This window comes from Chenopodium quinoa, unplaced genomic scaffold (genome assembly GCF_001683475.1).
Source record: "Chenopodium quinoa cultivar QQ74 unplaced genomic scaffold, ASM168347v1, whole genome shotgun sequence".
NCBI classification, from domain to species: domain Eukaryota; kingdom Viridiplantae; phylum Streptophyta; class Magnoliopsida; order Caryophyllales; family Amaranthaceae; genus Chenopodium; species Chenopodium quinoa.
This window is the reverse complement of record NW_018744718.1, coordinates 3009921-3032502: the sequence shown is the minus strand read 5'-3', so window position 1 is coordinate 3032502 and position 22582 is coordinate 3009921. Positions and strand designations below refer to the sequence as shown.

At 35.9% G+C, this 22582-nt stretch overlaps 3 protein-coding genes across 3 annotated transcripts; all 3 read right to left on the bottom strand.

Annotated features, from left to right (window-relative positions):
- Positions 1 to 1636: 1636 nt before the first annotated feature.
- LOC110703406 (probable glucan endo-1,3-beta-glucosidase A6) lies at positions 1637 to 4414 on the bottom strand. Its single transcript, XM_021881210.1, has 3 exons — positions 4179 to 4414; positions 2170 to 3474; positions 1637 to 2085 (listed from the first exon to the last, which is right to left on the bottom strand). The coding sequence occupies exons 1-3, from the start codon at positions 4225 to 4227 to the stop codon at positions 2045 to 2047; spliced, it is 1395 nt and encodes a 464-aa protein (XP_021736902.1). The 5' UTR covers positions 4228 to 4414; the 3' UTR covers positions 1637 to 2044.
- Positions 4415 to 5023: 609 nt separating this feature from the next.
- Positions 5024 to 5938, bottom strand: LOC110703136 (uncharacterized mitochondrial protein AtMg00810-like). Its single transcript, XM_021880885.1, has one exon. It carries the CDS (start codon positions 5936 to 5938, stop codon positions 5024 to 5026), a length of 915 nt encoding a protein of 304 aa, XP_021736577.1.
- A 7692-nt stretch (positions 5939 to 13630) lies between these two features.
- On the bottom strand, positions 13631 to 19071 carry LOC110703135 (mechanosensitive ion channel protein 6-like). The gene is made up of 5 exons (XM_021880884.1): positions 17000 to 19071; positions 16312 to 16435; positions 14666 to 14959; positions 14192 to 14394; positions 13631 to 13949 (listed from the first exon to the last, which is right to left on the bottom strand). Exons 1-5 carry the CDS (start codon positions 19069 to 19071, stop codon positions 13631 to 13633), a joined length of 3012 nt encoding a protein of 1003 aa, XP_021736576.1.
- Between the last annotated feature and the right edge of the window lie 3511 nt (positions 19072 to 22582).

Genomic DNA, 22582 nt, shown 5'->3' with positions numbered 1-22582 from the left:
CATGAAAATTGTTTTGTTAGCCCCAAGCCTATCATGAGTATGACTAATGAAAATTTAACATGAGCATGACAAGCTAATTTATAAATCGTTTTAGGGTTTTTTTTTTAAAATTATAAATTTACTAAAAAAAATTATGAGACACTAAAGTTATCCGCTAGTATGACATAATTCGGCATGGTAGTAATGATCGACACTTTATTTTAACCATTTCGAGCATAACTCGCTTGAACACGAAACATGTAGGCGCACACACATGAACTCCACATTGCCCAAACCATCCATGCCTAGCTCTATGTACGAAAAAGACTCTATTCTTCACTGTAATTTTTTTCAATACACTTTTAGCTCCATTAATTTGATATAATTCCTCAGTTTTTTTAAATTGCATCAATTTGACTTTTGCACTATTCACATGTCATATTTGACTTAATTATTTTGCTATTATAAAATAAATAAATGTTATTATACATTGTGTCATTAGATTTGTCACAATGTCTATTTTCATAATATAATTTTGTTACAATTTTTACTAATGGATACATCTTTGCATATGTGTCCGTCAAACTAATACATTATAAAATAAAATTAAAAAAAAAAGGTAGGTATCATTTAGTTTCAACTCTATATTTTATGTAATAAGTACTACCTCCGTTACAGGTTATGTACAACGATTTGACATAAAGCAGAGAGGAAAAATGTCTAATCGTTACACATAACCTGTAACGAAGGTAGTATTTGTTATCACTGTATTATTATCATTGTTTCCGTTTTGTTGTTCTCACTGTGTTTGTTTCTAATTGATAATCCTTTATCATTGAATTCACTTCATCATGCTACATTTGAGTTGTTTTGTTAAAAAAAATTAAAAGGTGATACCATAAACACACAGACGAATCAAATAAAATTTCACAAGAATTTTTTATTTTATTTTTCATATGAATTTATTCAAGTATATATTAACTTTCAATTTTATTAGGAATTATAATATTGATTCCAAGTACGACTATAATTATTATAATTATTTTTATCGTATGTTCCTTATTTAATGTCTTTTGTGCGCTTTTTAATGTGTACATTACTGGATCTCCAATTCTCCACTATCAATATGTTTATAAGCTTAATTCTTTTCGATTATTGCATAGGAAAATTACATAATACACACATACTCTTTAATTGTCTTTTGTGATTATAAGAAAAATATATTCAATTTGAAGGATTCCTCTCATTTTAAGCTTTTAAAATATCAACTTTGCTTTTAATTAAAAATCATTAGAGACGTTAAAGGTATAAAATTTACAGTACATTAGCAATTGGCAAGTGTGAAAATCCCAATGCTACAATTAAATAACAATGGTGAAAATAAACAAAATCAAGTAGGTTTAATTTAGTCTGAATTTTTCTTGGCTAATGTAATCAAAGACTACAAAACAAAAATATGCAAACGTATTTTCTCAATGCAACTACTACGTATTTGATTTTATATTACCTCCATTACATCCACTAAAAATAAATATCCTAATGACATCAAAATAATTCAGCAAGCAACCAAAAGAAAACAATTGATTGCTCAACAACCAAAACTAAGAAAAATCAACAAAATGATCACATTACTAACATAGAATATGAAGAATGATAATGACAAAAAGAAAAGTACTAGTGCCAAAATTATTATACTAAACCATGCCTAAGATCAACAAAATAATTAGTCAAATTGCTAATAATTGAAAAATTACAGCCATTCCTCAAGAAGATGTGCCTGTGATAGATACAAGCACCAAAACTTGATACAAAAAGCCGAAAAAGGCATCTTAGAAAAGAATGGTACCAAAACATGGGAAGTGATTTTGATGTGCACTAAAATTATCCAAGAGGAGCTTCAATCAACTGGTTTGTATAATTTCCTAAAGTTCAATCATCAGAAGCATATCGGCACCCAAACACTGCCCCAAGAATTAAGTTAATCTATTACTACTATAAGATTATTCGCCGTTAATAGAGGCACTGAATTCTTGTTCTGCTTCCAACTTGATTCACCACCACACCCTCAAGGAAGGGTAACACTCGGATACTTGCATTTACCGGAACCTGAAAGGAAGCAGCAAGTTAGACTAACAAAAGTACGAGAAACTGTGAAAGATTAGTACTCGAAAGATTAAGCAAAGTACTTACTGGGATCCTTGGCAGTCTGCACAGCAAGCCCATTGAAATAACAAGTACCACCTTGACTCTTCATTTGTGAGAAATATGAGCTAAATGCATAGCTAGCATGAGAAACTAATGAATTTGGATTGTAACAGTTTCCCTTGGGCTGGATAGCAGCACAAGTTCCTTTTCCTTGACCACAGGCATATGTTACTGCATCTGCTAGTTGAGTAATGTTAGCGTTGCTGGCCACTACACACCATATCTTCCCCTTATATGGCTCATTGTTATCCGGTTTTGGCAAAGGCGGATAAGATGAAACAGGGGTCTTCCCCGTCAAATCAATTGGATAAACAGTTGAACCATTTGGGTAAAATTGTCCCCAATGTCGCTCAGTACCCGGACCACCCTTTTGGTTCTCATTAAACAAAGCAAATACGAAGGTAGGCAAAACAGCATCAGGCATAGCAGGAGTTCCAACCGAGGGTTTAGCATTCAACTTTTGAACCAAATTTCTATTGTAAGTAGCGGCATTGTAGACATTAGCTCCAATTTGGTCAATATCACCACCATTCGGCCAACCTGTTTCAGCAATCCAGATTCTAATATCCGGGTACCCAAGCTTCTTCATCGCAAAATGAACAGAATCAAGCATTTGATCGAGCAAATTGGTATATGTCAACCCACTACCAGGGTCTTTGTAGGTTACACCACCATTAAACAATGCATAATCTAGGCTGATAGTCTTATAGCTCTGCGACCAAGCAAAATACGGGTAGCAGTCTATAAAGAGAAATGACTTAGTATTGCTGAGAAACTGCAACATTGGCTTCATCACAGTATCAGCAATATCAGACCTAAAGGTGCCATTTGAGGGTGGGTACGACGATTCAAGGACATCCATTGCCAATGTTGTCCCAACTTTGACTTTGCGGATGCCATTCACCTTGAGGGCATATTGGATTTTCCGCATAGCCGGGACTAGATCATGCCAAGTCTTTTTATCAGCCTCAGTCATGAAACTAAGAATTTCATTCCCAACAAGGACATACCTAATCAAGGTATGAGGATAAGCAACCAAATTGGTCTTAATCCAATCATTAGCCATTTTTTGGTTGGTCGAAATATTCGAAATGATCTCATTCGGAACCATGATTGAGACTTGAAGGTTTGTACCACCAAGGGCAGTAAGAATTTCTGGGTCTGGGCTATAAAGTTTGACCCTCCCAGCTTTAAGGCTTTTGATAAGTTCAACTGATTTGGTTGGTTTTGGTAAGTTATTGCCTAATGTACCATAATTCACACCAACCTTTGGAGAAAATGTTGCAGCACCTGAAATTAATTCAAATTGGTTTTAAATGATAGATTGAATGAAAATCCAATTATTATATCACAAGATAGTTGCAAATTTAATCATCTTCTATCTATAAATGCTGTCACACTTTCTGACTTTCTAATCATTGAAAATCTATAATTCCTGAATTTTTTTTTTTATACAACACAAGATTCAAACCAAACATTGTATATATATAAAAATCGCGCATTGACGGGAATTAAACTAGTTAATTCAACCAACCACAAAACCATAGTAACTCAGATAAGATTGAGCTAATAAACAACACAATACAGGCAAAATAAAACCCAGAAAAGTTCAAAACTTGGAAACAAACAAAATGAGCATGAAAGTCATAAGGAAAAACACCCAGTTGGTTCATTTTCTACCAAAATATATACATGAAAACACATTATAACAAAAACCCCATAACTTCTAGATCTTAAAAATTAAATAAAATACTACAGAAAAATCCAAAAAAAAAAAATGAAATGTAATTTCAGATCAAACATAATGCCAGCAACATTCAGAACAAAATGACAAACAAAAATCTCACTTACATAATCTGTACGCATTTACCATTTTATAAATTACTATCATTAAAAAAAATATAGAAACAAATGCTTCAACAAAACACATAAATTCCAACAAATTTAATGCTAAAACAGAAACATTCCAATAAAAAAATGAAGAGAAAACTTACTTGAAATAGAAAGTAGCAAAGAAAAGAAGCAGAGATTAAAGAGCTTCATTGTTAATGGTAGAAGCTCTTCTACAGTTGATTTGTAGATAGCTTGTGTACTATAAAAATGGGAGGAAAAAGAGGAGAGAGAAAGTGGAAAGTGAAAGAGTAGACAAGAGCTGAAGAAAATGGGGCCTAAATATAAAGAAAAGGGAAGCAGCCTTAAAATAAACCTTATTATGAAGGGTTTGATAAATTTGTTGATTGTTAATTGCTTGTAGGCCTAGTACTATGACATATAATCTCGTGTAGCCACTAAATTTATTTGAAGCTTCTTGGAGAATCCTAGTTGGACCGCTTAAATTGATGTTTTCGATACTCGGTTTCTTATTAATTGCGAAATTTGGTTTTGTGGTTTTTGTGGGAAGTATCGTTATTATTGGTGTGTTTTATTGACAGGGGAATCATCTTGGTGAATGACAATGCTTTTGATATATTAGACGCATATTTTTCTAAGATTAGTGAAGATAAGTAAAATAAGTTGTAACAACGGAAGGATAAAGATAATTTGGGTGTGTAAATAAGGTTTTGATAAATTGATCCTTAGCCAAAATAGTATGTTTGGAGACAATGTCAACAATACAACTTGTATGTTGTGAAGACTTGAACTTTAGCTTGGTTCTCATTAGCACATGGCAAAGGAATATATATAGTACAAGGCACAGAGTTTCCTTAGTCGTATCAAACTAAACTTAGGAAACATGATAACTTATGGAAAATAAATATCCTAACAAAATATTTCCTAGATAAAATATATTCTCCAAAGCTAATTATAATATACTCTAATTATATCGTAATACCCCCCCTCAAGTTGGAGCATTAGGGTCGTAAATGCCCAACAATTTAATAGCCTTAGGATGTTGCACACTCATGCTCAACAATAGACGCTTGAGCCACTTTAATTCGCAAGTGGCTCCATTCATACACCTGTACTCCGCCTCTGCAGAAGATGTAGATATTGTAGGTTGCTTTTTAGTTTTCCAACAAATCGGAGATTTTCCTAGAAACACTAGCCATCCTGTCAACGAACGACGAGTTAGAGGACACGCCGCCCAATCTGAGTCACACCACCCTTCTAAAGTGAGCTCACTATCTGAGCGCAATAATATGCCTTGGCCAAGAGATCCTTTGAGATAGCGAACAACCCTCAAGGCCGCCTCCCAATGTTCAATGCGTGGTTCATGCATAAACTGAGATAGAATGTGAACAGAATAGGCAAGATCTGGTCGAGTGACCGCAAGATATATGAGTCGACCCACGAGGCGACAATAAGCTTCGGGATTCTTCAGTAATTCGCCACTAGCATGGGCAAGTTTATGATTTTGTTCCATGGGAAACCCACTAGGCTTTGCTCCCAATAAACCTGTTTCAGAGATAATATCTAGAGTATACTTCCTTTGACACAAAAACAATCCGGAAGAACTACGGGCCACCTTAATGCCCAAAAAATATTTAAGAGGTCCAAGATCTTTCATTTTGAAGCAATCACTGAGATATGCTTTAAACACCTTAAATGCAGCGGAATCATTCCCGGAAATAATAAGATCATCCACATAAACTAAGACATTAAGTTGAGTTTTGCCATTAGTATATGTGAATAAAGAATAATCTGAATAGGATTGGATAAAACCATACCGTTTCAGAGCAGTCATCAACTTTGCAAACCAACACCTAGGAGCCTGTTTCAATCCATACAATGATTTGCGTAACCTACACACCATAGAAGGATCCGAGCTTTCAAATTCCGGGGGGCAACTTCATGTAGACCTCTTCATGAAGGTCACCATGTAAAAAGGCATTGCGAACGTCCATTTGATGAAGTTCCCAATTTTTGCAAGCTGCTATTGCAAGAAAGGCACGAACTGTGGTCATCTTTTCCACCGGTGCAAAAGTTTCGGCATAATCAATTCCGACTTGTTGATGATTACCGAACACTACTAATCTTGATTTGAGTCGCTCAATATCACCATTTGATAAGTATTTGGTCTTATAGACCCATTGACTGCCGAGAGCACGTTTCCTGGGTGGAAGGCGCTCCAAAGTCCATGTTCCATTGTCCTCTAGAGCACGAATTTCTTCCTTCATAGATTGTCGCCACTCATGATGTTTCATTGCCTCCTTGAAAGATCTTGGGTCATTACCCTTGATAATAGCTGCAAGAAATTTTTGATATTTGACAGAAAAATTGTCACAATTTATGTAATGTGCCAAAGGATAAGAAGTACCTGAGGAGCGAGTGGAAGGAGAAGGGAGTGGACTATTAGCAAAAACCGTATGTGTCACAAAATCACGATGCAAGACATTGGGAAACTTTTGACGGTGGCCGCGACCCAACACTTCAACATTTGCGTCATTACCTTGAATTTCAGGTTCATGGGGCAGCCCATCATCATTGGGATCAAGAGACACTAACTTGGGCTGCTCAAGGATAGAAAACGGCCCATCTCCCTGGCCAGAGGTCGAGATGGGCTGCGATGGAGAAGGCCCAACACTCGTTGGAAACCCATTGCCCTGATCAGAAGGCGACTTGGGCTGCAATGGAGAAGGCCCAGCGCTCGCTGGTGTGGCTTGAATGGGCGGTGGGTCTGTAGCAAATTCGGGTTGGGCTAATTGTTCAGTAATTAAGTTGCCAACCTCAGTTTCTTCATCAAAAATCAATTCTGAAAAATCCTCATGAATATTTTGATCAACATATTCATTAACTGGAATGTTCACCTCCTCCGGACTCCCAAACGGAAAAACTTCTTCAATAAATTTCACATCCCGGGAGACAAAAAATTCTTTTGTAGTCAAATCAAACATTCTCCACCCCTTTTTGCCAAACGGATAACCCACAAACATACACTTTCGACTACGACTTGCAAACTTATCACCTTTGGTTTTTTGGTTATGAGCAAAGCATAAGCAACCAAAGGTTCGAATAGTGTCAAAAGAGGGTGGTTTGTCAAAAAGAATTTCAAAAGGTGTTTTATTTCCCAAGAGTGGGGTTGGGGTGCGGTTAATTAGATGAGCGGCAGTGAGAACACACTCCCCCCAAAAATAAATTGGTAGTTGTGCTTGAAATCGCAAAGCACGACTTACATTCAAGATATGTTTGTGTTTCCTCTCTACACGCCCATTTTGTTGAGGTGTTCCCACACAAAATGTTTGAAATAAAATTCCAGTGGTTCGAAAATAATCAAGCAAACAATTAAACTCTGTCCCATTATCACTTTGGACCACTTTAATTGTTTGGTTAAATTGTTTGTCTACCATAGCAATAAAAGCCATAAACATTTGAAAAACTTCAAGTTTATCAACCAATAAATAAACCCAAACAGCTCTCGAAAAATCATCAACAATTGTCAAAAAATAACGAGCTCCACACGAGAAAACATGTCGATATGGACCCCACAAATCACAATGAATTTTCTCAAATATTCGAGATGCTTTATTATCACTTAAAGGAAATTTGTCTCTTGGATGCTTAGCATGCATACATACTTCACAAACTTTATTTAAATGATCTTTGCTACTACTAACATGAGGAATTAACTTAATTACTTTTTCCGATGGATGACCAAGCTGACGATGCCACAACTCCAACGTTGACGTAGCTTCAACTGTTGACACTTTCGGTTTTCTAAAATAGTATAGTCCATCTCTCCTAATTCCCGTTCCAATCAGCTCCTTCGCATGGTCCTGTATAGCACAAACATGATAATCAAATTCGACAATTGTATGTAAGTCATCATTAAGCTGAGAAACAGATAATAAATTGCAACTCAAATTCGGAACATAAAGAACTCCGGTGAGAGTTATCTTTTCCGACAAACGGACAGATCCCACCAAAGTAGCTATAACTTTTGCACCGTTTGGTAAACCAACCGGGCATTCAATATTTTGAGTGTCAATAAGCCAAGAACTATCTCCTGTGACATGATGTGTTGTGCCGGTATCAATAATCCAAGACGAAACGTCAAACTTACCAGTCAATCTGTTTTCGGGTATTTGAATATGGGATTTGTTAAACATCGCCCACAAATTACTACATAAAGCCCACAAAATTCACTTGGGTTGACAATATTGCCCTTGACCTAAAAAAAAAACACTCACACTCTCATCACTCACACTCTAATCGCTCATCTTCTTTCAACCTCTCTAAAAAAAAAAAAAAATTTCAAACAACGGCAATGTCGAGGCGGCAAGGCAAGGAATTGGCGGCGGCGGCGGAGGGAAGGAGGTCCCAAGGAGGTAAGGTACAATTTGTAAAAAAAAAAAAAAAAAAAAAAAAGGAAAAACCGCCGTGACGGAGGTGGGGCGCCCAGGATGGACGCCCAGCCAGCGGTGGTGGCGCCAGCTGCAGACGCCGCCACCAGTAGGCTGGCGCCTGGGCTGGACGCCATAGCCACGGTTGTGGCGTTTATTCAAGGCGTCGCAGCCGTGGCTGTGGCGTCCAGCCCAGGCGCCAGCCCACTAGTGGCGGCATCTGCAGCTGGCGCCACCATCGCTGGCTGGGCGTCCAGCCAAGGCGCCCCCCCCCCCCTTTTTTTTTTATATTTGTTTTAAAATATTGTTTTAATTTTTTTTTTTTTTTTGTGTAATATCTTTTTGAATTGTTTTTATATTTTGTTGTTTTATTTTATAAATTTTTTCAATTTTGTTGTATTTTTTCTATGTTTATATTTTGTTTACAATTATTTGTTTGTTTTTTTTGTACATTTTTATTTTTATTCTCTATTTTGATTTGTTTTTAAATTTTTTTTGTGACTTTGATATTGTTTTTGGTTAGTTAATTTATTTTAAATTTTATTATTGATATTGTTTTTGGTTAGTTAATTTATTTTAATTGGGAATGAATTATTTATGTTTATATATATTCTTTTGTGTGGAGTCCGCGCTCGGAGAAGAAGTCCGTTGACCGCCTCCGATTGATACGGTTATTGCTGGACAGGCTGTCCCCCTTAGAGGTAACGTTTATAAATTGTTTCTACATTTTATTATTTGCACATATTATATTCATGTTATTAAATTTTAAAACTATGTGCAGGTGAACTGGATGCCTTTCGGCCCGAACCCTAGTGTTAGGGTACCCAGGACCCTGTACACGGGACTCATTCAGTATCGTGAGATCGTCGAGGCGTACATGCCCCAGCGTTGTCTTCGCCAGCTTGGATTTGTCCAAGTTGTCCCTCCTCCCCCGGCATGCCCGATGAAGGCGGTCCGACCTGCATCGTCGAGGGACTACGTCGTGCAATGGCCGGATATCATGACCGGGACATGGGACCAGTTTCCGATGGTGGCCCGCTTATGGACTGCGGAGTTGCAGCGGCCGCCCTCTGGGATTCCTCCCATGTGTGACCATTACTACATGGAATGGTTCAACCGGTATTCGCACCCGAGGTTGATCGCAGATCTCAACCACAGCGATGATGATTATGTGCCACCGCCTACTACCATGGAAGCGATATGTCTCATATTATATTTATCGTAGTCTTTTAATTAAGTTTTATATGTTGTTATTGTATTTCATCTTTTGTTTTTTGTTGTATGCAGTGGATGGGAAAGATAATGCAGGACGTTCAGAAACTCTCTCTTGAGAAGGACAACATGAGTGCAACAGGGAGAGCTGTTGTTGATAGTCTGGAACAGACCCTTGCGCAGTGGGAGTCGTCGTCGAGGAGGGATTACTGATGGTTTTGTCATTTTATTTATAGAGCACTTTAAATATTATCGTTTTAATTTATTAAATTGGACATTATGTTGTAAGTTTGTAACATTTTAGATTGTTCTTTTAGCTTCCAACTTAAACATATTATCAATGCTGTTTTTAAATTTTGATATAACCGTTCGTGGATCCGCGCAACTTACCCATGCAACATATAGAATGCAGTAAGCAATACAATATAAAAGATTAATGTGCTCATTAAAAGAGCAACGTACAAATAAGATTACATAGGAAGAATGTAAACATGAAAAACTAAAATGCAGCTAGGGTGTTCCATTCGTGGATCCGGTCATCCCCAAACTAAAATACGACCCAAGAAACGCAATAGCTAGCTCTCTGACCGGTGTGGTGACAGTCTCATCCTTGATGATTGCATGACCAATCAGAAAGTTCTGGTTCGTTGGAGTCATCCCCATGATCTCAACCAGTGGGAACTTGTACTTGTTTGTCTTGTACGTTGAGTCGATCAAAATCACAAATGGACAAGACTTGATCATATCAGCACAATCAGGATGCACAAGGAAAAGATGAGTCACCTCCGTTGTATCTTCATCAGAATCAAACCAGAACAGGTAACCACGTGATTGTGCCTGGTGTAGCAGCTGCTGTATAGGGTTCCTTCCCTCTGACCGTTCAAACCTGAGTTGCTGTCTGACGTTGTAGATGTGTCTTCGGTTTGGATGGTCTTCTGGAAATTTCTCTAACACAGATGCTAATATTTTAGCAGGCTTGACTTGAGCATCACTCATTTCTTTCACAACTACTTTCGCAGCAGGACTTAAGCCGCTCAGCTGTCGATGACCCTCTTCATATACTATCATCTCATGGTTGTGATACCCCCATTTAGAGTAACCAATCACTTCCCAACCGTCACGACTCCGTAGTTGTCGAACCTTTACTCTGAACTCACACCCACAACCTTTCCGCTTTGTATCAAACCGAGTGGCTGTACGAAAATCTCTGTCTTCTCTTTTGCGATAACGGTCACATCTCAAAATGCGATCCATTCTACCATCCCGTTGAGATTTATGAGTTACTACTACCAAGCAAAATCCAGCTGCAATTGCAACCTGTTTTGCCCAATCAATCGCCTGTTGAGCTTCTTCGAATGGACCATCATGTCCAAATATCCCACTGTAATCATTTCCGTCTCCACCATAATCCTGCATCAATTATATATTACAATAAATATATTTAACGGATAATACATTTAATTTCTATATTTACACAGAATTAACACAAAAAAAAGCATAATTATGTATAATCAAACTTAATTTTTATAAAAACCCAATTCGAATTTTCAAACTAAATTTAAAAATATACCATTTCGAATTTTCAAACTTAATTTTAAAAAAACCTATTTCGAATTTTCAAAATTAATTTAAAAAAAACCCATTTCGAATTTTTTTAAAAAATCATTTTCGATTTTTTTTTTAAAAAATAAATAAATAAAAAACAACAACAAAATCAAAAAAGAAAAAAAAAATTAATTTATAAGGGTGGCGTCTGCCAGGGCTGCCACAGCCACTGGACTGGCGCCTGACAGGGCCGCCTCAGCCAGTAGAGTGGCGCCTGGCCAGGACGCCAGTCTGGTGGTCTGGGCGTCTGGGCTGGACGCCACTCTGGTGGTTCTGGCGTCTGGCTTGGACGTCCAGGCTATGGTTTGGGCGTCCATCCTAGGCGCCAGAGCCACTCCGACGGTAAACCGTGAATTTTAACGGTGACTTACCTCGTTTTCCGTCGACGACGACGTACCTCCGGCGTCCCCCGCATCTCCGGCCTGCCCTCCGGTCTCCCCCGGCGAGCCAGTACGGCTCCACATTTTTTAAACCGAGATTATTTTAATTTTAGAAAATGGGCATAATGGTCACACCAAGTCATATTTGTGGGCTTTATATGGTAATTTGCGGGCGATGTTTAGCGATTCACTTGAATATTACCAACAACCCCTGCAATAGCTTTCCATTGTTCGGGAGTGAATAATTGCCCCAAAGCTGAGGTAGTAGAAGAGGGAGGAATGGAAGATGAACTTGTACTTGTGGCCGCATTAGCACGAGGCTGCCCTCGTCCTTGCCGCGTTCGTCTCTCAGGCCTACCAACAAGTTCATAGCAATGAGTCTCGGGGTGTCCCTTTTTTCTTACAGTAACCGCATATTAACTCTGCCCAACAAGACGAGGCTTCGTGACCAGTTCTTTGACACTTTGTGCAGAGTGGCTTTTCTCGACCTTTGCCACGATCAGCCCCTGCACGAACGGCGAAACCCACCGCTTCTTGTTGCTTTGATTCGACCACAAACTCAGCCTCCTGTCTCGATGTGCGAACACGCTCATCTTGGGTTACCAATTGATAAGCCTGTCAAGGCTTGGAAGAGGGTCTTGTGATAGAATATTAGTACGAAGAGAAGATTTAAAATCAGAATTTAACCCCATTAAAAAATCATGTAGTCTGGATTGTGCTCGGCGTTCTTCATGTAATTTACCGGCCGAACAAGAAGTACAGCAAGAACACGAGATCAAGGGCTCGTGACGATCTAATTCCTGCCATAGAGAGTGGAGCTTGCCGTAATAAACAAAGACCGACATTGATTTGGGTTGTTCGCATCTTGCAATGGACGCACGCAATTGCTGAATGCGAGGACCATTCATTTGAGAAAAACGTTGCTTGAGGTGATCCCAAAATAATTTTGCCTCCCTGAATTTTGACAGAGAATATTTTAAATCTGGGTCAATGGTGTTTGTTATCCACGAGATGAGCATGGCATTGATTGCTGTCCAATCGGACTTCGTACAAGGAGGGGACAGCTCTGTGATCGTTCCATCCAGAAATTCAAACTTCCGGCGTGCCTCTAACGCCGTTTGAATGTCGGCTACCCAAGCATCATAATTGTCAGCCGTAAGACGTGTAGGAGTGATGAAATCCCCCGGTCTATCTTGTGAACCGAGGTAGTAAGGGGAATTGGATTCGATCTTTGTAGGTGGAGGTGGTGGTGGTACATCATCACCAGCCATGGCTAATTAGCTAAAAAAAAAAAGAATTCTTTGGCCTGATACCATGTGAAGACTTGAACTTTAGCTTGGTTCTCATTAGCACATGGCAAAGGAATATATATAGTACAAGGCAGATAGTTTCCTTAGTCGTATCAAACTAAACTAAGGAAACATGATAACTTGATTTCTCTATTTTTCTATATATACTTTCTACACATCTTTTTTGGCACTATATTTTTTTTTTGACAACTTTTTGGCACACTATTTAAGAAAGTGATTTGATGAAATAAACGATTCAAATCATAACAACTTTCCTCTTACCTGTAGTAAAATAATATCAATTAGTTATGTCAAGTAATATGTAAATATTGCAGTGTGATTATTCATGACAAAATTAGAGTGATTTAATACTTTCTCCATTTTAGATTAGCTAACACAATTTTTCATCACGTTTGTCAATATATATATATATATACTTTGTAACATATTCTTGGAACATATATATATATTTATATATATATTTATATTTATATATATATATATATAAATTAAATAATGTGAACAAAAAAATTTTACATTGACAAAATTATGATAAAGTGAAAAACAAATTGTAATTCAAAACTCCAAAATCATTGTAATCCTATACGCAATCAATCACATTTTGTTTTTACGAGACAAATTAAACAACTAATTATGTATTAATTGCACTATAACTCTACTAGGGAACAACAACCTGTTTCCCGCTGTCAGGAGGAGGAGCATTCCAACTAGGTGGAGATACTTGAGCATAATTGAGAGTTGGAATGGACGTTACATTAACATTCATAGGGTATACTCGATACTCGATATCCATCTCTCTAAAAATCTTTACACATTCCTCGATCAAAAGTGCTCGTCTTACCCATCTTTCACCCATGTCTTGATGGTTCATTCGATGTTGTAGCCAAACCGCTATTCGTAGCATGTTTAGACCATCTGTATCCTTTAATATGACCATTGGTTTTGGATACCAATGCTCCTTCTTATTCTCGATATAGCTGCATAATATGCGGAACATAGGAGTAAGAATTTGATAGAGTATATAAACTAATCATGAGCTTCAACCATAAGCTTAAGTTGAGATAGTCCACTGACATGGTATCAGAGTTAACGTGACACAAAGGTCACGGGTTCAAATCTAAAGTTGTGTGTGCTAGAGGATAATATTATGTTGATTGAATAATGTTGTATACGAGTACTTATAGGCGCGATTATATGTAATTGAAGGTTAGTATCTAACCTTGTTATTCTTTGCCTTATGACGACAATTTTTTCCGCAGGAGTTGCAATATGGAAGCACAATTCAATTCCATCTCCCATATCAGGGCTACGATAATAATTATGGATTGGCTTTGTTAAGAGAATATAGTTAGGGAAAACAATCTTTTGATTGTCAAATCTTAAGAAAACTGTGGTTAATATGTTAATCTCTTCCACAACCATCTGTATTGAGAAAGAAGAAAACAGTTAAAGTTAGAATATGTATCATGTACTCCCATTTTCAAGATTACTTGCATCATTTTGACTAGACATGTTTACAATCGCATAAATTTAACCTTCAGTATTATTAAATATCTATATTAGTAAATAAATTTAACAATATCTTAGCATAAAAAGATGGTCATAATATGTAACAGTGTAAAAAATCAAAATGATGCAAGTAATAAGAGACAGGGGAATTTAAAGACTTTAGCAACTCTTTTAGTTGGCGCACCTGAACTCCATCAATCTCACAACGATCACCAACGTCGAATGGGTGTATCACAAACAAGAAAACGATGGATTCAAATATGTTTTTACAAGTGTTTCCAAAAACAAATGCAACGACAACAACTTGAGAGCTTAAGAATAAGAGAGATTGTGAGGAAATGATGTTTAAGAATATAAACCCGAAGATGACGATAATGATGCTAACTATAACATTCACCATCTTATGTAGCTTGTTAACAGCTGATTTTGTGTCACCTAGTGTCAATGAAAGCGCTCTTCTTTCTCGAAAAGCATTAACCTAGGTAACAACACATATGATATAAACTTAATCAGTATTAAGGCTCGAGCAATGCCCATAACTATTACATGGAATGTAAGGGGGCGTTTGGTTCAGAAAGTGGTATAGGTTTGGAATCAGGAATAGGGTTAAGGTGGTATCAGGTTGGAACTTGATACTTAATACCATGTGTTTGGTTCAATTCTGGAATGGAATATCATAATTCCATGTATTTGATACCTAAGGGAATGGAATGAGCCAAACCCACCTTCCCCTCAAAGTTTCTAAACCCCATACCTCATGGGTTTGAGGTATGGGTTTAAAAATCATATTTTTGACAACCAAACATATGGTATGGATTTTGGTCTTTCTAAACCCATACCTCATACCTATAATCCGTGAACCAAATGCCCCCCTTAGTGGTAACTCTTCTAAAAGAATTTCTATGCACTATTTCAAAGCATGGTTCGTGCAGGCGGATGCACGATCCACATGGTGCATCTCTTCCAAAAAAAAGCGGAAAGAACATTGCATAGAAATATAAAGAACATTTAGTTTAAGTGAAAAGAATATATTATAGAATTGTAAAGAACATTGTATAGAAATGTAAAGAACATTCAGTTAAAGTGTAAAGAGCATGTTATAAAATTGTAATGAACATAATGTGCAGTTAAATAATGTTCTTTATCTTCATGTTCTTTGATTATCAGAATAATGTACTTTTATTTGTGACATATGTTAATTGTTTATTTTGAAATATTATTTGAATTTTGTCTTTAGATTATGGTGGTTGAATAAAAATAATGTTCATTACAATATATTATCATTAGAGGTGATAAAAAATTCAGGTCGGGCTGGGCCTTAACATAATATCTCGTGTCAAACCGGGAAAATGTAATGGGCTTTTTGGTTTTTTTTTCGGGCCGAGTTTGGATTTTTTAACTAAAAATACATTTTTAGGCTTGTCTAAACCCGCCCTATTTTCGGGCTGGATCAGGTCGGGTCGGGTCGGGCCAAAGTCGATCACCTCTAATTATCATGTTTTTAATTAATATTACGGATGTTCTTTAGATATACATATAAAGAACATGAAGTTGGATGTTTTTTTTACAAAATAGGTATATGTTCATTACAGTACAACTATATGTGATGTTCATAATGAAATAGCTATATGTTCTTTACAAAACAAATGTATGTTCTTTACTGAACAACGGAATGTTCATTCCGCGTTTTTAAAGAGAAAACGGATGCACGGAGCATCGTGCATCCGCCTCCATTGAAAAAATTTCGTATTTCCACACACACACGCACAAAACAAATAATAAATAAATAAATTATATATATGAGTTTTATATGGAGCAGTAACTTATTACCACCCAATTCTTCATTGATTTCTTGCTAATTCTCTCGTCATCGATACCCCCTTCAAAGAGGCTCAATGTCCTCTCCGCTTCATCTTCTCGCATAAAACGCATAAGGTCGTCCAAATATATGTACCTAACATTCTCATAAAATTTTTATGCTAAGCAAATATATAATGTATGAAAATTAAAAGTATTTAAGCATATAAAAATTTATTAATAAAATGTGAATCATACCTTACACACACATAACCACTTACAATTCCTTTGAATTTATAAAATTGATTTGATTATTTTGTTATATACTTGTATATTCATACTCACCAAAGAAAACAAGTAGCTTAGACAATAGACATATGATCAATTTATGTTACAAGAATATATACTACTCCATAAAATAAGTGAATATATAGATGATGAACATGGTTAAAATGGAAACATTATAGTGAAATGACAACGTAATTTATTTTTCAATCAAAATTAATGATAGATAAATACTCCCTCCATTCTTTAACGCTCTATCAGTAACTATGAATTTAAACAAGTGAGTAGCACAATAAAGAACGAAAATAAATTACTACCTCCGTTACAGGTTATATGCAACGATTAGACATTTTTCCTCTTGGCAAATCGTTGCACATAACCTGTAACGGAGGTAGTAATAAACAAACATATTAAGGGAGAAAGAGTAACGACTGACCTAGAAAAAGGTTTAGCAACATTGCAAAAAATCTTCTTAGCAGCAGCCTTGGCCTCAGCCTCACTCCTAATACGAGTCGTGGACTCGTCATCTTGGGCTGTTACACCCACAATTTGTTCATCCAATGTAGTTAAAGCTCCATGTCGTATAATCTTAATCAATCTCTTCATATTCCATGCCGAAACATTGTTTTGATTAAGCTTATGCAAGTGATCAATTGTTATCCCCTCATCTTGCTTCTTATTCGGATTATGATTTGGTTCCGATAACCTTGAACTATACCCTATAGGACTCTTACTAGGTGTCGGTGTTGGTATTGGTGTTGGTACGGGTGTTGTTGCATTTACCCCTTGATGAATCCTCGCACCATTAGGTGCACGTTGCAAGGTACTAGTGTTACTTGTACCACTCTTACTACGTGCAAAGGCGGTACCTTGCACGTTAAAAGGCATACTAATCCCCGCATTTTGAATTTCTTCCTCGTCTTGACCTTGATCATCGTACACTGGGGGAGCTGAAAGCGTCTCAATTACAAATTGATTAAATAACGAGTCTTGAATCCTATCAAAAAACGCTTTCACATGGAAATTTGATGCCAATACCTTAACTAGTAACGTCTTTAACAACCATAAAATAGCTCCAACTTCGGCTATAATCAAGAGTTTTGTAACAATCTTAAGTTTTGCACTCCTAGACTCGAGTAAAGCCCTCTTATCGAACAAAATGTACCATGCTATAAGTGCAAGGCCTAACCAAATAACATTTTGTACGGCCTTCCTTAACCCGAAAACAAAATACAAAACTCGTTTTCGTAGCAAACAATTTCTCTCAGTGAGGAACATTATAAGCCTAATCCCCCAATTCGAAACCAATCTTCCACAAATTAAAACAAGGATTAAAACTAACCACTTCCATAATTTCATATTCCAAATAGTTTTTTTCCTTAAAATCGGAATAACAAGGCTACAAATTAAACCACCAGTTATTGCAATAAGACTTACCCATTCAATCACAACCATGGTACCAAATTTAACACTCTTAAACTCTTCCGGTACATCTTCGTCTAAGAAAGGATCATCATCGTCATCATCATACATTGGTGCCGTCTTTCCTAGGAAACCCGACCTCATATTGACTGTACCGGATTTTGGTATCACACCTGAACGTTCCGTTGGGGACGCCGGAGGGTCCATAAGCCTAGACCTCGTCTTACTTAACGACATTCTTCTATATGATGCATTTGTTTTATTAGATGGAGACCGTCGAATTTCTGAACTATGATTATGATTCTTATGGTTGTTGTTAGTATCATCAAAATTATTATCATCATCCCTCGAATTCGACGAATTACACGATGTAGAGTCATCTTGCACGTTACTATACATTTCTGAAGGACGTCTAGCTAAATCCGAGGTTAAAGATTCGTGGAACGAAACACGAGTTTCCTTTGATCCATTATCATTGTTGCTAGGATTGTTGTTCGGGGTACTCTTATATTGTAAGTTGCTACTAATATCGGGACTTTGACTTTCACTAGGATTTCGACTCCAACTAGAATAATCCGAGTGTAACGGAGGAAGACCTTTACCACCTTGTAACACTTGACGTCGAATTTTAGTTTGATCGTTATTGTTACTATGTCGTTGTCGTAACTCTTCCACGTCCATGTCCATGTCTAATGACATGTCACCTATAGTTGGATCATGATGACCACTTTGTATTGACCCTCCGGACCCTGTACTAGTCCGCCCATCTTCGTCGTCTTTAATGATGTCGTCGATAGGCTTAGGGAACGAGAATTCCTCGGAGGACCCTCTCCAAAGGGTACCATGGCTAGTGCTAGTCTTGTTGTTGATGGCCAAGGTATCATCTTGATGATCAATTTTAACGATGAATTCATCTTGCGACGAAGGGGTGTTATTACCACCAACGTCGTGGATGTGGTGGGGGTGTTCGATTGTGAGTGTAGGTGATGACTCGTCGTCATCACTACCATTGGAGCGATTTTTGAAGGAGGAAGAAGAACCATGGGAGGAGCTATTGAAGGATGATTTTCTTAGAGAATAATCCATGGTTGTAACAAATGTTGTATAATTTTATTTTATTTTTTTGTGATCAATTTTTTTAGTACGTGCTCTTTTTATCTTAGTTTACTAAAAGTGGGTGAGAGGAAAATGTGGGTAGTATTTGTTAGTTAGATTTAAGAAAAAGAGAAGATGAAGAAAAAGAGTTAATTTTTGCTAGTTTGATGGAGTAGCTAACAACTTTACGAATTTATGGGTGTGTATGTGGAATTTTTAATAGACATGTGTGGAGTGATTAGTGGTAGAGGTATAGATTAAAAGTTGTCTTTTAAACTTGGAGGGCAATTTAAAGAGTTAAGCCATAGACAAATAGTCAAATACTTTCATTTAATTTATGGTCCATCGTATATATTTATATATATAAAAAATAAAAAATAATAAAAAAAAAGGTTTCTTCCTATAATAATTTTTGCAACATAAAATGTCTATCGTATTATCCTATAGTAATGTAGAATATAACACGTTTTTTGAAAATCATACCTTAAATACGTAATAATAAGTTAAGTTTGACATAAACTTAAAGAAATGACTCAACCTTAAAGTTGGAGCTTTAGACCAATCCCTTTAAGGGCATGGTAGAGAATCCTTAATCCCCATGACTACTAATAAAGTGTCTAGCCCAAGGTAAGTAGGCAATATATTATATCTCACAATTCACTAGGTAGAGCCTGGTTCATGCAGTTGTCTAATTTTTTCGTCGTTATTATACGATTTAGCTATTATTGTATCTTCAACTCGTTTAAAATTTAATTACTAAGAACATTATTTTTAGTCTTATATAATAATGACTAGGACACCGGCCATCCGAGCAAAAAACTAATTATATAATTAAGATCTTATATTTATTTTATAACAAGTATATAGTTAAAACTTACATAGCACTTCATTTGATTTTTATAATCACACTGCACTATTTGAACTTCTATATAAACTTTTTCACTATTCTCGATCACATTCTTCTTTGATTTTTTTTTTATACCTAAAAATAAATAAAAGATTAATGGTCAAAATTTTACATTGATGAACATAAAAGTCTAAATGATGCAATTAATAATATCTGGATTGGAGGAATTATTTCATATCCCTAATGAGTAAGTTATAAATGTTGTTTGAATCTCTTTGGTAGTAATTAATCTAAAGTCTTGGACATATATTACCTAGCATTTCATGCACATGTTTTGTGATAAGGAACAAAAAGGATCATGATTTTTGTGGTCTAAGTTTAGCTAGACACTTGAATTAAAATAGGGAGAAATGGTGAGGGAATTCCCACCCCTATGCACGTACTCTTGGCAAGACTCGAATCTTATTATACTTCTTGGTACATTGGTGGCTAATAACTTTTGTTTAAGAATATGTTCCAAAATGTACCAAAATGAGACTATTGAAAACTTATGAAATTAAACTACTCTTAAATTTACTGACACGGTTAACAAGTTTTTTTTTTTCTTTCTCAAGTTGGGATACATTAATGACTCTTCCAAGAATTTTTGTTTTCCCCATAATTTAAGTGCAATCAAACAATGTCAATCTCATTGAACAACATTACACACACCTAATATCCTTTTTTTTCCAGAGGCCTAGGATATTGCAGAGTATTTAACAACTGCAAGTATACGAAGTATATACTTCGTACAAGCTAAGAAGAAAATTACATGCGTTATATTAAATCTTTGAAAATCTATAGCAGAAAAAAAAAAAAAAAAAAAAAAAAGAAGAAGAAGAAAAACTTTGAAAATCTATGATATTATTTTGAAGTAGCAAGGATCAATGTATTATTTTTCAAAGTAGGATGAATGAGAGGACTTCAAAACTCCAATTCTTTCCTCTATGTCACATCATCTCAATACTAAAAAGGGAATTAAGCCTATTCATCTTTGATAATATTGGAAATTAAGTAAACCTCAATCAAGCATAACCAATATATCATAACTAAGCCTATTTATTAAACAAGTCATCAATCAATAACCATATACGAAAAAGTGAATTGGCTGGAAATCAAGAATGACACATTTCATCTCCTAGTAAAAAAAAAAAAAAAAAAAAAAAAAACTTTTCTTTTCCCTACATGAATTCTTACACACTTAGCCAGAATAATTTTACGAAATTTCTCTTATAACCTAATTTTTTGTGGAGTCCCTTGGCATAGAAACCCTCTTATGGTCGTTATGGATTAGGGAGAAAGCCAGGAAGGTTGTTGGTGGTTGCGTTCATAGCTAAGAAAATTGGCTCTAGTATGCTAGAAAGAGGGGCTCTCATTTAGAAAGAGTGCATACGAGCTAGGAGGTTGCAAATAAGTATAAGGTGTAGTTAAATTATTAATCTCCTACTGTTATATTTATGAAATGCATACTTGGCTAGGCCAACAAGCAGTGACAGAGCCAGGATTTTACAATGGTAGGATACCATATCATCTGAAACCCTTTTTTCAAGGCTTTAAAATCTTTTTTAAAAAAATTTAAGACACATTTACGAGCCGCATAGCAATCTTGAAAGAATGAAGGTTTTAATGTCAATATTCAAAATTACTTAGCAATCATATTTGTCAAACCTTTATTATGGGGAGTGCTAAACGCAACCTGACTTTACTTAGCGCAACCTCTATTCCACTCATTTATTAGATGTAGGGACAAAATAACCATTTTATTTATTTTTTCCTCTCAAGTAATCTCTAATAACAAGAGTGCATTAATTTAACTTAAAATACATTGAATTTGCAATGGGTAATGATTTTTACATTAGCCTCTTCGAATTTGATAAGAATCATACGAATCTATTATGTGTAGAATCAATAAAACCACTTTTCATCCTTCAAAAAAAAAATTAAAAAAAATAAAATCACTTTTTAATATTTCGTTCAAATTGTATGAAATGATTGAGCCTATTTCGTGTGTCACCCAACTTCATCCGATTCGTGTTCATATTCATTAGATCTCGGAATATTGTTCGCTAATTGATTATGTGAGTAATTCGAATAAATACAGGTATAAATTTCTGGAAATTAGGTGTGGAAGAAGGTGGAAAGGAAAGCAGGCAAAAATGTCGTGAAGATGATTTTAGCTTAGAAGGGAATTTATGATATTTAGGAGGGGTGTATAGTAGTAACTAGAGGTTGCGTTTAGCAATCATGTTTATTATTCCAAAATATATCAAATATATGTTATCCCTCTTCAAAGCTTTAAGCAATGACCCCGTTAATTTTTTTTAGATCTTTTATATAATAAGCTTGGAATCACTAGATAGATTTTTTGTATCAATGGCATGATTCAAAGTACCAATTAATAGGATTTATAACTAATAATTCAGGTGTACTCATACATGTAAAAAGAAATATTACAATAAAACTGACGAATCTTCAAATTTTGAAAGCGTATTAGTACATCATCAATTTCAGTATCTTAAGTAGAAAAGTATTATCGCCCAATGGGTAAGTTTTTGTGTTATTTGGGATAATAGATAAATGGAAAAATTGATAAAAATAATCCCAACTATCGCCGAT